The 14,219-nt window shown below is 44.1% G+C and overlaps 1 protein-coding gene across 1 annotated transcript; it reads left to right on the forward strand.

Annotated features, from left to right (window-relative positions):
* The first annotated feature begins 972 nt into the window (after nucleotides 1-972).
* On the forward strand, nucleotides 973-6,550 carry MYC (MYC proto-oncogene, bHLH transcription factor). The gene is made up of 3 exons (XM_020997913.2): nucleotides 973-1,624; nucleotides 3,576-4,359; nucleotides 5,642-6,550. The coding sequence occupies exons 2-3, from the start codon at nucleotides 3,585-3,587 to the stop codon at nucleotides 6,202-6,204; spliced, it is 1,338 nt and encodes a 445-aa protein (XP_020853572.1). The 5' UTR covers nucleotides 973-1,624; nucleotides 3,576-3,584; the 3' UTR covers nucleotides 6,205-6,550.
* Nucleotides 6,551-14,219: the final 7,669 nt, after the last annotated feature.

Raw genomic sequence — 14,219 nt, forward strand, 5'->3', positions numbered from 1 at the left:
TTTCCCTCCTTTCCCTGGGAGACTCGGGGCTTGGACCGTCAGACTCGCGCAACGCAGTGGTGCGCAGATAGAATCTGCAATTCCTAAATAAACCCGAGGCTGAGACCAGCTCCTTCTAGGTGGGAGGCTGGGGGAAGGGAAAGATTTCAACTGAGGAGTCGATATTCTCCCTGGTCAGTCCTAGTTCCTGCTTACCTCCTCCCCTCCCACCCACCCCCCGCCCAAATCCAGTGCCCATCCCCAGGGATTCCAGCTTGTCCTCGGGCCTCGTGTTGCTTCTTCCTCCGGATTGGTTTGGAGGCTCGGGGACAGGATCTGCTGCCTCCAGCCTGGCTATGCCGGGGGAGACTGTCCATCGATTGGAGAGGGTTCCCTAGGTCGGAGGCGCCGAATCGTTTCCTTTCATTATTGCAATGCACTTAGTCCATCGATTGAACAATAATGTATATTATTTTAATTCCTCCCTTCCTCCTCCACGTTTAAATGCCACTTCTATCGTCATTCCCTAAATGTTCTCCTTTCCCGAGACTTAGTAAACTGCACACCCAAAATAAGACGTACATGGTGTGTCTGTGTACGTTTTGTGTTTTGCAAATCGTTCAAACTCAGCTGTTCTGCGGAGACAGTCTGGAGCATGAATGAGAGGCATGAAATTTAAGACAGGAAAATCCTAAGTGTTTCTGAATCGGAGAAAGAGAAAAGAAAGGGAGAAGGGAGGAAGAATTTTCACCTTTACACCAAAATGAAAAAAAAAACGTTAATCATAGCCATAGTACCATCCTTTTATACTATGTGAGGCTTACTTATGGTAAGCCTGCGTTTCAACTCTGCTGGTGAAATGGCCCCTCCCCTATTCTGTTCAATGCAGTGCAGTGTAAAAAAAAAAAAAAGGAAAGCGGAGGAAGAAAAAAAAATCCCCATCTTGCAAATCCCCGCCCACCTCTGCTTTATAATGCAAGGGTCTCTGGGGCGGAAGACCCCTTGGCAGCAATTCTCAGCTTGGACTCCAAGCCTGCAGCGGCGCCCCCCAGTCTAGCTCTTCCCCTGCTTTCTTCCCGTTCTTGACCTGACTGGGCCTAGCTTTCCCGGTCTATTTGCAGTGGCTACGGCCACAGGGGCAGAAGCTCCGGCTCCTCCTCCTGGATCTCTCCCGTACTAGGGAAGCCTGGGTTTGGCGGGAAAGATAGGCGGATGAATCTGGCCTTGGTGGTATAAAAAGCCCGATTTTAGACGCTTTATCTGACTGTCTCTCCAGTAATACGAGAGAGTGGGATAGGATAGGAGAGCAAAGGAGAGACGGACAGGGGAGCGAAGAGAGAGGGGATCGCTGAGAGTGAGAAGGGGGATCTTCTCTTTCTACTAGCCTCTCTCCCCCCCTTTTCTACCCCTCCCTCTTATCCCCGCCCGCTCCCCTCTCCTGCCGCTGACTGCTGCAACGAAGAAACTTTGTATTGCATTGAGACTCGAATACTTTGCACTGGAACTTACAATACAGAAGGAGAAAGACTCCGGCTGAGGAGAGTGGATTCTGTCTCTGTACTGATACACTTCGGTCCTCTCTTCCTAAAGGCGATTCACCCCTCCCGAAGAAGACTTGAATCCCCCTCGACTGGCTGAATTCCTGGTAAGTACAATAACCTATTTCATTTCTATTTTTAAAATTTTTTTTAAATATTTCGCTAATGACAAATCCATGCCTGATTTTTTTTTTTTGAATAGGGGTGCATTTTCTCCTTCTCCCTTGTCTTTCCTCCGGTGACACTTTGGGGAGAGTGGTCCTATTGAAGCCGGGGGGTGGCGGGGAAAATCCAAAGCAAGATTTGGGGTGAATTGTCAAGATGAAGGAGACAGTCGAAGTAGCGGGTGTGTGTGTGTGTGTGTGTGTGTGTGTGTGTGTGTGTGTGTTGCATTCCTAATCGTCTCGACATTTGGACATTTCTTGTGTATGTAAAGAAGCAAGCTAGTTTGGGGCATTCCTGTCGTTTTTCGGTTTTTCTTTCCCTCTCTTTTTTCGCCTTTTTTTCCTTTATTTTTTTTCTCTTTTTCCCCGCCTTTGGTGTTCGAGGGGACCGGTTAGGGAGTAATAGCTTTGGGCATAAAGCTCTTTTCGCCTTCTACTAGGAATTACATATTGCGTCTGTGAGAGAGAGAGAGAGAGAGAGAGAGAGAGAGAGAGAGAGAGAGAGAGAGAGAGAGTGTGTGTGTGTGTGTGTGTGTGTTTGTAAAAAAAGAGAGAGCGCTTTGTGCAGCCTGACTCTTGCTGGGAGAAAGGAGGGTATTTAAATTTGGGCTTAGCGCATTTCTGACAGTCAGACAGATACTGCGGCTCTCCCCAGACCGGCAAATCCAAAACTACGTTTAAAAACTCAGCCACCTCCTCCTCCTCCTCCTCTCCCTCTCTATCTCTTTTTAAGCAGTTGGAAGTCAAATCTTTTAAAAAAAAAAAGTGTCCAGAGACTTATTTAAAACAAACCGGGAAGGGGGAGTGGGGGGAGAAAGACGGCTTTTGGATGGTGAGAGGAACTCCTGGAAATCATTTGCTCTGAGAAAAACCGGGTGAATCCCTTTCCCAGCAGACTCTTTTCATCCCGCCACCCCCGTGTTTCTCCCCCCACCCTTGTTTTTTCGACCTGGGAGGAAGGGGGGAGACTTAGCGGGCTGAATGCTTTTCCAGAACAGCTGCTAACCCACTACCACCACCCCCCATGGGATGGTGGGGAGAAAGGACACCACCACCCCACATAATGGCAATTTTTTTTCTTTTCTTTTTTATTAATTTTTTTTTTATTCCCTCGGCCTCCCCCTCCCCAGACTGCTCTGGGTGAAAAGCTGGGAAAGGGAGAGAAGCCGGCAAAGGCTAGTTAGTGGTGGCGGGTATGGGGGGGGGGGTTGCAGTGAGGAGGCGGGGAAGAAGATCGGATAGGAGGAGGCGCCGGCGGGGGTAGGAGGAGGGGAGAAGCCGGCGAGAGCTTTAGTGGGAATGGGAAAGGGAGCTGAGGGGAGCCCCTTAGCCGGGGGCGGCGGGGAGGAGGAGGAGAAAAGCAAAGGAGGGAGGGAGAGAAGGAGGAGGGGGCCGGAGATGCAGCTGCCAGCCCCGCCGCGCCTTTCTCCTTCTTCCTTCAGGTGGCGCAAAACTTTGCGTATACGGTTTTATTGGATCCCATCCCCGCCCCCGCCCCCCCCAACTCCCCGCCCCTAGTCCTCTGAAGGAGACTGGGGAGGATTTCGCCTTCCTGGAGTGTTAGGAACTGAATCCCCGGGGCTGGGCGCACCATTGTGGCCGCGCGGCGCCCGGCGCAAACTGTTGCCACCCGCTGGATCTTGGCGCAAACTTAGCCGGGGTTAATTGAGGGAGAGCAGCTGACTTGGCTGAGAGCGCAGCTCGCTGTGTATGTGCGTGAGCTGGGTTGTAGAGGAGGAGGCTTTATTTTATTCCATGCATTGTGTGTACTTTATCCTTGGGGAGCGGAGGGTTTGTGCTCTCCTTGGAAGCAGAGCCTAGATTAACTCGGACTCTTGTTCTCTTCCTTGTGTGCTTCTCCCCCTCCTTTGTGTGCGCCCCCTCCCCACTCCAGGCAGGCAAGATGCCCCTCAGTGCCAGCTCCCCTAGCAAAACCTACGACTACGATTATGATTCGGTGCAGCCCTATTTCTACTTCGAGGAAGAGGAAAACTTCTACCAGCAGCAGCAGCACAGCGAGCTGCAGCCACCGGCTCCTAGCGAGGATATCTGGAAGAAGTTCGAGCTGCTGCCCACGCCTCCCCTGTCTCCGAGCCGGCGCTCCAGCCTCTCCTCCTCGTCCTCATCCGCCGGCGGCGGGGGTGGGGGCGGAGGAGGAGGCGGCTCCGTGCCCTCCACTGCGGACCAGCTGGAGATGGTGACTGAGCTGCTCGGGGGTGACATGGTCAACCAGAGTTTCATCTGCGACCCGGACGACGAGTCCTTCGTCAAGTCCATCATCATTCATGACTGCATGTGGAGCGGCTTCTCGGCTGCGGCCAAGCTGGTTTCTGAAAAGCTTGCCTCCTACCAGGCGACTCGAAAAGACAGCTCTTGGGCCCCCCGGCACAGCGCGCCCCCAACGCACAGCCTCTACTTGCAAGACATGCACACCGCGGCCTCTGAGTGCATTGACCCCTCCGTGGTCTTCCCCTACCCACTCAGTGAAAGTAGCTCGCCCAAGCGATGTGCCTCCCCGGTTTCCTCTTCCTCCTTCTCCTCGTCCTCCACCTCTTCCTCCATGATGTCCTCGGTGGCCTCCTCCCCCCGGTCCAGCCCAGAGCCCCTGGCACTCTGTGAGGACACGCCACCCACCACAAGCAGCAGCAGTAGCAGCAGCAGCAGCAGCAGCGACTCTGGTAAGCTGAACTATTTTTTTTTCCCTTGGACTAGGCCTGATGGCCTTTGCCAGTTATAGCTAGATTTGCCCTGGGGTCGGTTAAGATGACCCTACTTATTAACTGGCCCTGAGAGTGTCTGCCTATGGACCCCCTAACATTCTTCAATGGCCTTATAACACTTTAAAAAAAAGTTGTAGGGAAAAGAAATTTTGAAGGTTAGATCTAGGTAAAACTGAACACTCCCTTTCTCGCAGGACCATTTTTGGTCTGCCCTCCATTCCTTAGGAATTTCACGATAACCTGACTTATCTTTCAACCCTCCCCAAGTTTATTCAATTCCCTAATGCATTTTAAATACTATCCTGGGGTTAGCAAAGAAGGTTCTGAAAGGGGAGAGGTAATCACCCTTTTCTATTGTCTTAATAAATTATTCCCTTTCCCTTCCCGCAATACTAATCTGCCCTCTTTGAACCTTTAGGATTATAAGGGTTAAGGGGGGAGGGGCAGCAGTCTGGGTGGTGCTAGTGAAAGTGACTAAAGTTTGAATGGGCTGGGAAGTTGGGATATTCTCAGCCTATTTCGAAAACTTGAGAAAGCAGTTCAGTGCCAACACCGGTCTTTTTTCCCTCCCCACTCTGAACTTTTGCCATAATTGCCAGGTTTTTTTTTTCCCTTTTCCACTTCCCGTAAAGTAGGGAGGTCGCTGTTATCATTTGCACTGCCCAAAGGGTGCTTCATAAAGTCCCCTTAAAATAGGAGGTGCTGAGAATGCTTTGCTTTGGGTGTGTCCAAAGACTCATTAAGTCTTAGGTAAGAATTGGCATCATTGTCGTATTCTGGTAAATTGTAATTTTCTTGCCTCTGCTGTAACCCCTATTGTCATTCTTGGCCTTCCCTTTCTGAAAATCCCTTTTGAGAGTCACTGGTCCTTAATCTCTACCTCTACCCCCATTCTCCCTTCTTTGTCTGTTATCAAGTTTGGCAGTGTCCACAAAGTCCACCTACCAAATACTGCACATTGGCTGCTTTTCCTGGGGCAGTCAGACCCTTTAAAAAAACATTCATCATAGTTAAGAGGTAATGGGGAGAGAGGAGGATGAATGAGCCTTTAGAAGCCATGGCATGATCCTTGTGTTCTCTTTGTGGGCTAAATGCTCCCTTATTTATAGAGAATTACACTTTCAAATAATGAATTAATTTTGGATTTGAGCTCAACCAAAGGGCTTTCACATCTTGTTGTTTCAGTGTGGTCATTGGGAAGAAATTGTTAACCAGATGATTTCTATTTGTTGTCTTGCAGAAGAAGAACAAGAAGATGAGGAAGAGATTGATGTTGTTACAGTGGAGAAGAGGCAGCCATCTACGAGAAGATCAGAATCAGGCTCCCACACAGCTGGAGGCCACAGTAAACCTCCCCACAGCCCCCTAGTCTTGAAGAGGTGTCACGTCCCCACACATCAGCACAACTATGCTGCACCCCCCTCCACAAAGAAAGACTATCCCTCTGCTAAGAGGATTAAGTTGGACAGTGGCAGAATTCTCAAACAAATTAGCAACAACCGAAAATGTGCCAGCCCCAGGTCTTCAGATACGGAGGAGAACGACAAGAGGAGGACGCACAATGTCTTAGAGCGCCAGCGGAGAAACGAACTGAAGCTAAGCTTCTTCGCCTTGCGAGACCAGATCCCCGAGTTAGAGAACAATGAGAAGGCACCCAAAGTTGTCATCCTCAAAAAGGCCACAGCTTATATCATATCTATCCAGGCAGAGGAGCAAAAATTGTCCACAGAGAGTGAGCTGTTGAGGAAAGAACAGCTTCAGTTGAAACTCAAACTTGAACGGCTGCAGAACTCTTGTGCATAAGTTATAAGGGCGGGTGGGATCTTTTCTAATTTGTTTTCACAAAGACTCATTTAAAGGTTCATCCTGTAGAAGGCAAAAAGTAATTAAATATGAACAGTTTTGCCATTGCATGACATGCAACTACACAACCTTGGCCAAATTTTTGAACTGAAAAGTTTGACCATAACCTCTAAACTGCCTCAGTTTGTGCATAAAGAACACTTTTTTTATGCTTAAGTTCCCTCCCCCATGTATTATATCGATTGTTTTTTTTTATTTAAGTACATTTTCCTTTTTAAAATTGATTTTGATATTGCGTTTTAGAAAAAAATAAATATTTGGCAAATATAATTTCGCCAAATCCTGAGTAGCGTTTTTTGCTGTTTTCCTGTTATTTTCACTAATGACATAAATACCTTGGTCTACTAATTAGGAATCTGGAGGTCTGGGTTTGAAGTGGAAGTGGATGGGAGGAAGGAGAGGATAAAGTGAGATCCTATTCAAAGGTTTCCTCTATTTGAACTACTTTAGTATTCTTTTCTGAAATGGGTCAAAACATAAGGGCCCTTGTTTCTCAGGACTAGAAGACACTTCCTCACAACTGATCCAGGATGAAATCAGCTGGTCAAGATGAGTTTTAGTGATCCGGCAAAGACAGGAGCAGAGTCTAAAGTAGTGCTTGAAGGGACCTCTTGAAGTGAAAAGAGTCCCTACAATTTAGTTAGTAAAAAATACATGCAACAGAGTTCATAAAACATCCAGAAGATAAAAATCCATCCTAGGTATATTCTATTGCCTAAGCAGTCTTCTGAGTGAGTAGTTGTAGTAACTGATAAAACTGAGGTTTTGAAGCACTTCTGATGATGGCTAGAAAACAGCAAAACAAAACACCTATTACTTAAGTATCAAGTTTAAAAGATTCACATGAGAAAATTTGATGGCATTCAAAGACGTCTTGAGTTCAATCCAACTCCTGGCTTTTGCCACTAAAGCCAGGGGTGTTAACTTTAGGTAAGTCACATAAATCTTTTCTAGTCCTCAGTTTCCTTCTCTGTAAAGTGAGAGGATTAGACTAGGTAACCTCTTAAGGTTAAAAATTTCTGGCTTTTAACTGTAATCTGAAACTCTACATCTCAGGTCTCAATGTCATTGACAGTTCTAGGAATTCCAAAGTTGGAGAAGATTTCAGTACTGATACTTAGAACAGCCCAAACATATACATGAAAAAGCATTCTCGCTAGGACAAGAGGACATAAATGTCATCCAACCCAGCCTTTGCCTGAAGACCTCAAATGAGGGAAACCCAGTAAGTAAGCACTTAATGTTGGTTGAATGAATACATTTCTAATCATTTTAGTAACTCTAACAATCAGAATATTTTTAGCATTTAACCCTTTTGTGTCAACTATCCTTACCTTATGGTTGTCCTTATCCTTATGGTTCATTAATTGTTGTCTGTAAGTGAGTTCTCATTGATTCAGCAAGTAAGGCTGAGTCTAAAAACAACCAGGTTAGCAGAGTAATGACTTCAAAAAAGAAAAACATCCCCACCTCCCCAAACACACCTATGGTATTGGTTTAGTTCTTTGAGTGCTTATTAAGGGTCTAAAGACATTTGCATCTCTCCACTGCTTAGTTTTCTTCTCTTTAAAAAGGGATTTGGCACCTGGACTATGGACCCAAGTTCAAATCTGGCCCCAGTCACTTACTAGCTATGTGATCCTAGGCAAATCACTTATTCCCAATTGCCTCTATATAAATATGGTCAAATGAGGGATTTGGACTAGATGACCTCATCTTCATTCCAACTGTGTGAGTGATAATGTCAAATTCTGGAGGTTCCCCTTTCCCTCAATCTGATCAATCAATCACATTTATTAAGTGCTAGGCACTTGGGCCATAAGTACTGTTTCTCTATGGCCTACCCACCCTTATCTCCCAAGACAATTGTTTCTTGATTTTTAAATGCCTACTATGTGCCAAGCACTGTGCTAAGTACTGTTTCTCTATGGCCTAGCCACCCTTATCTCCTAGGGCTACAGTTTCTTGACTTTCATTTTTATCTTCAATTCTGCTTCTCTTTTTTGTCAATCAAGCAAACAAGCATTTATTAAGTTCCTACTATGTCCCAGGCACCAGTGCTAGATGACAATCACCTTTCTCCTTGCTCAAACACATGACTACTATCCATCCTTTCCTGGTTTCATAAGGTCCTTCAAATCTTTTAATACTTTCTCCTGAACTCTCTTCTTCCAGTCATCGATCCTGGTCACCAATGAAGGTTCCAAGTCACACTTCAGTTCGAAAGACAGACAGCCTGGTATCATGAGAAAAAAAAAAAAGCACTGGATTTGAAGTCAAATCTCCTTTACTGCTTCCTGTCAAACGTATTAACCTCTCCTTTTCTTCATGCAAAATGAGGGAGAGTTGTACTAGGTGACCTCTGAGGTTCAAATTCAGCTCTAAATTTGGTATATTTTCAAATCAAAGGGCAGCATTACCAATAGATTCTTTGTAAGGAATTTTAAGTGTCTAAACTAGGGACATAACCTTAACCTACAATTTGCCTGGTTCCTCGCCTGTGTTGACTTGGAGATAAAACAAAGGTGCCTCAGTATGGAAGTGTCACCTTTTTATCATTGACTGAGGGCTAGCAAATAAAATGGGGAAAATTCCTCACTAGGAAAATTACTTCTTCCCAAGCCATCAGGAAAACACTTGGTGGAAACAGATCTTGGCTCTGTTAACTGCGGGGAAGTGTTCCAATTTCCTAATAAGCCTATCTTTATTTTACCCAATTAGGGAATGCTCTGACTACAGGCCAGGTGCCAACTTCTTACCAGAAGGGCAAGGCTGACTTTGACCATAGTACAAACTGGCCCTTAAAGCCACTCCAGAGTCTCAGGGGTTTTACGGGCATTGTGAAATCCTTTGTGTGTGACCACAATCAAGAACTGAAGGACTGGGCAGGGAAAGAGTCAGAGGGGAGAGAGGTAGAGGGGAACCTGGAAGACAGTTAAAATGACTTTGTACACCTTGTGGAATAGCTTGGAAATTAATGGAATATCCCAGGGGGATTCCTGAGCCAGTCTGGCCTAGTGATGGGGTTTTGTTTGGGTTTTTGCTGCTGCTTTGGAGAAACTAAGATCAATACCATTTTTTTTAAAAGGATTAACTTATTAAACAGTTTTCACAATGCCTCCTGAAGGCAATTCATTCCGCTGGAATTATAAAAGTTTCTCCCCATTTTGGACAGGTTACCATGTTTAAATAAGAGAAGAGGAGATGGACACAGGAATTCATACAGTGTACTTCTTGGGTTAAAAAGATAAAATAGTTGGGCTGGAGGTAGGTATTCCCTGAAGGGAGAATTCAGTAGCCGTAATTGACCCTGTCATTAACATACATATATCCATATTTCTCTCATCCTGTGCAACTCCTGTCTATGTCTTTGTCTGAATCCTTCATAGAGCTGCCCAAAGCGCTAGAGGCCTTCATGAAGTTCATTTAATATTTCATGACTAGTTCACATTTCTAGTGGGAGAGAAAAAACATTAATAACTAGGTGCATACAAGTTCAACCACCTTTTTTTAAAATAGATACAAAGTTTACTAACAGGAAAGATAAGAAATGTAGTCAAATAACTGATTTTAAAAAATTAGAATCTATTAAGTGCAAAAAACTGCCGAGAGATCAGATAAGGGAAGAGTAAGTAGAATTTTTTGGTTCAGTAAAACAAGACCTTTCTGGCCAAGGAATAAAGTATTCTGCAGCCCACAGTTAACAGGTTTGTAGCTGTTGCTGTTTTTGTTCATAGACAGCACAGGCTCAATCTCCATTTAAGGTTATAGAGCATTCTGTGAAGTTGCCACAAATGGGATGGCTATCCTAAGGAGGACAAGGAGAAATAAATGAGACAAGAGTGAAAAGAAGAACTGGCCACAAAAACCATGGATAGCCTCCCACACACACCCCCTACGCTGCCTCCTCTAAAGATCAGCCCTTAAGTAGAAAGATGAGGAATATTCAATCCAGTGAAATAAAATTGTGGATATCATTGAGTAGTATTTGAAATAACACTTAATAATTCATAAAAATTTAAGAAGACTGGTATGGATAAAGGCATCAATTAGCAGGTTTCTATGAAGCATCTAGTATGTGTCAGGCATTGTGCTAAGCACTGGACATCCAAAGACAAAAATTAAATAGGCCTGAAGTCAGGAGGACCTGAGTTCAAATCCAGCCTCAAACCAAACACTTGACACTTACTAGCTGTGTGACCCTGGGCAAGTCACTTAACCCCAATTGCCTAAAAGCAAAAACAAACAAACAAAAATTAAATAGGTCTTGATCTTTGAGGAACTTATATTCTATCAGGAGACACATCAGGTACCTATATAGGCAGAGATAACAAATACAAAGTAATTATGTTGGGGGGAAGGAACTAGTAGCTATCAGGATCAAAAAAGGCTTTATGTAGAAGATGAAAGAGGTGAATCTCCAAAGAAACCAGGGATTCAGAAAGATGGGGGTAAAGAGGCAGCAAATTCCAGGCATGGGGGATGGCCATCAAAAAGGAGAGTGGAATGTATAATCAATATCATATTACTCATCCTCTCAATTGGTGAAGGAGGGGCAATAGGGAGGAAGAGAATTTGGAATTCAAAAAAGTATTAAATGAATATTTTAAAATGTTTATATGAAATTAGGAAATGTTTAATGTTTAACGAAATGAAAATATTTTTAATTTTTTTTAAATGGAGAATGGAGAGATGGAATGTTCTATTATGAAGAACAGTAAGAAGGTTGGTTGGTTTGATCAGTAGAATGAATGAAGGGGAATAATATATAAGAAGACTGGGAAGGTAGGGTAGAGTCAACTTTTGAAAGGCTTTAAATGGCAGAGGAGCTTATCTGTCCCAAAAGTTCCTAGCGAGTTTCTAGAGGTTATAGAGTATGGGAATGAAACAGTCAAGCCTTTGCTTTAAGAAAATCACTTTGGTAGCTGTGTGAAAGATAAACGAATGAAAAAAAATGCTTAAGAAGCTTTGACCATGTTTCTCATACTATTCTTGTAGCCAAGATTAACAGTATATTCAGATGGAACAAAAAATCATTCAATGACTGGACCCAAAGAATAGTTATTAATGTCAACCATGAAACAGGTTTCTAGCAGAGATCCAGGTATCTAATCAGCTTTGTTCAATGTAATATGTTTTCAGTGACGTGCACAAGGATGTAGATGGAATGATTACCACAATTTCATCTAATACAAAGATAGAAAGGATAGCTAACACACTAGATGGAAGAGTCAGGATTCAAAAAAATCTTGATGCCCTGGAACATTGGACTGAATTGAATAAAGTGAAATCAAATTAAGTTCTGTTGTTTTTTCAGTCCTGTCTAACTCTCTGTGACCTGATTTGGGCTATTCTTGGCAAAGATACCAGAGTGGCTTGCCATTTCCTTCTCCAGTTCATTTTACAAATAAGAAACTGAGGCAAACAGGGTTAAGTGTCTTGCCCAAGGTCACACAGGTAGTAAGTGTCCGAGGCTGGATTTGGAAAATGAGTCTTCTTGATTTCAAGCCCAGCACTCCCATCCACTGTACCACCTAGCTGCCCCTAAACTGCCTAAATCAAATAGGGGGAAATGGAAAGTCTTACACTTGGGTTCAAAAAATCAATTTCATATGTATACAATGGGGAATGCTTTGCTTAGCTAGACAGTAATTCACATGAACAAGATCTGGGTGGGGGTTGACTCATATTGTTCTATAAGTTCAACATGAGCCACCAGTGGGTGATATGGAAGTTAGGGGAAAATAGTGAACAGGACCAGAGCAGTAATAGTTCTGTGCTCTGCCCTGATCAGAACAACAACTTCAGCTATTATGTCCTGGTTGCCATATTTAAGGAAATACACCAAAAAGATCAAAAGCATATGAAAGATGACCAGTATGGAGAAGAGCCTCAAGATCATATCATATGAAGTTTAATGGAAGAAAATGGGGATGTTTGCCTGGAGAAAAGAAAATTCAGGAAGGAGTACGACAGTTCTTTAAATAATTTGAAAGGCTTCCACAAGGAAGGGAATTTAGACTTGCTGTCTGGTCCCACAGGACCATAGCAATGAATAGAAGTCACAAAGAGGGAGACTTCATTTCATTGCATGGAAAAAAATTCCTAACAATCAAAGCTATCACTAAGTGGAATAAGCTGCCCTGGGGTATAGTGGGTTCTCCTTTATTAGAGGGATTAGATGCCAATATCTTAGAGGGGCTTCTTGTTTGGCTTGTACAACATAACTTCTAAGATCTCTTCCAACTCTAGGGGTCTGTGAATCTGTGGTTCACTGGGTTATAGGTTCCAAGTATGTATATTCAATTCTAAAATATTGCAGAAGTAACGGATTCCCTGTCTGATGCAGGAACTCTGCCTTCTGCAGCTTCATTGGGCAATGATCATCCAGCTTTTGCTTGAACACCTAACAGTGCAAGAAGTCTGGACTATTTCATATGAGCAAGTCATTAGCAGAAGCAGTGATCTTCTTTACCCTCAGGCCAAGGGGCTGCTTTCCAGGAGCACTGTAAAAGATATGGAACTGGTTACTGGGGACTGGGTGAAAATGTCAGTGGCCAAATTGTGTCATACCCTATGGCTTTCATGAATATCAGTCTCCTCCAAGTAGAATGTAAGCTCTTTGAGAATAGGAACTGAATTTAATTTTGTCTTTGGATTCATTTCCAGCATTTAACACAATGACTTACACTTAGTAGGGCTTAATAAATGCATGTAGACTTGCTTTGTATTGCAAAGTAGAAGAAAACACCTAAGAGAATATTAATACAAATGAAACTGTGCTGAGTTTTTTGGGAAAAGGACTGACCATAGAATCATGGGCCTATATGTCTAGAGCTGAAAGGAACCTCAGAAGACAACTAGTCTAACTCTCTCATTTTACAGGTGAGGACACTGAGACCCAAGGACTTTAAGTGACTTGTCTAAGATTACACAGATAGTAATTAGCAAAAGTGGGACTCAAGTCCTCTGACTTCAGAACCAGTCTTCTCTCTGTATTCTTTCTACCATACCATCACTGCAGAAGGGCTTAGCCTTTACATTAAATGATTGCAATGTTGTCCCAAGACTTTTCCTTGAGTTCTAGACTGGACTGAAGTTGGCACTGAGAGAGACCTCCCAGAGTTGACCAGTCCCACTGACCTATGCCAAGATGCTCCTCACATCCCCAGGGTGCTCTGGGACTCATCCTAGTATTTCTCCTGGATGAAGAAGCATGATAACTTTCACCTGGATATTTGACTGGCTGTTTTAGACATGGAGTCAGAGGCCCTAAAACCCCCTCTATCAGTTCTTGGGCCCCCCAAAACGTCAAGAGGTCCTGCCCATTAAACTTTTCAAAAACCAGTTTTAGCTGCTTTGAACCTCTATACAAAGCTCCTTGTGTGACATTGGAAAGATCCCAGGAGAGGCACTGGAGAAACTTTTCATGAGTTGTGGGAACCTATCCAAGACCTAATAGTACCACAGTGTGAGGAATTCGGAGACAGCCCTGACCCACATCTTTGCATCTCAGCCCACCTAAACCACCACATGCTTTGCTTAGGCCTGACCCGATTCCTAGGGTTATTTTTTCAGGGGTGAGGCAGTCCCCTCTCCCTCTTCTCAACAGACCAGTCTGTCATTTTTCTGACCTCACAAATCTCCTTCCCCTCATGTAGAGAGCAAGGAGCCTTTTCCACAATAAATTTGGATGTCTCAGAATGCCTCTCTTCCTCATCTGTGACTGTTAAACTGTGGGAGCCCTCAAATTGACTCTTTCACATGAATCAGTGTTTTTGAAACCCCTTTCTGTTTTCCTCTTTATTTAGGAGGTCGGCTATGGGAGGGGAGGGGGGACACAGAGAGGAGTGAGGGAGGGGTCTGTATTTTCAAATAAATTGAAATACATTTCTTACTTAGACAAAACAGATGAAAGCAGCTCTCCTTACTGCTGACCACCTACTTTTACTCAC

Source organism: Phascolarctos cinereus, unplaced genomic scaffold (genome assembly GCF_003287225.1).
Source record: "Phascolarctos cinereus isolate Bilbo 61053 unplaced genomic scaffold, phaCin_HiC Scaffold_4;HRSCAF=312, whole genome shotgun sequence".
NCBI lineage: Eukaryota > Metazoa > Chordata > Mammalia > Diprotodontia > Phascolarctidae > Phascolarctos > Phascolarctos cinereus.

Excerpts from the sequence above, each read along its gene's own strand:
- MYC (XM_020997913.2), top strand. The coding sequence starts at position 3,585 with ATGCCCCTCAGTGCCAGCTCCCCTAGCAAAACCTACGACTACGATTAT. Across the intron at positions 4,360-5,641 it reads CAGCAGCAGCAGCGACTCTG|AAGAAGAACAAGAAGATGAG; the intron begins GTAAGCTGAACT and ends GTTGTCTTGCAG.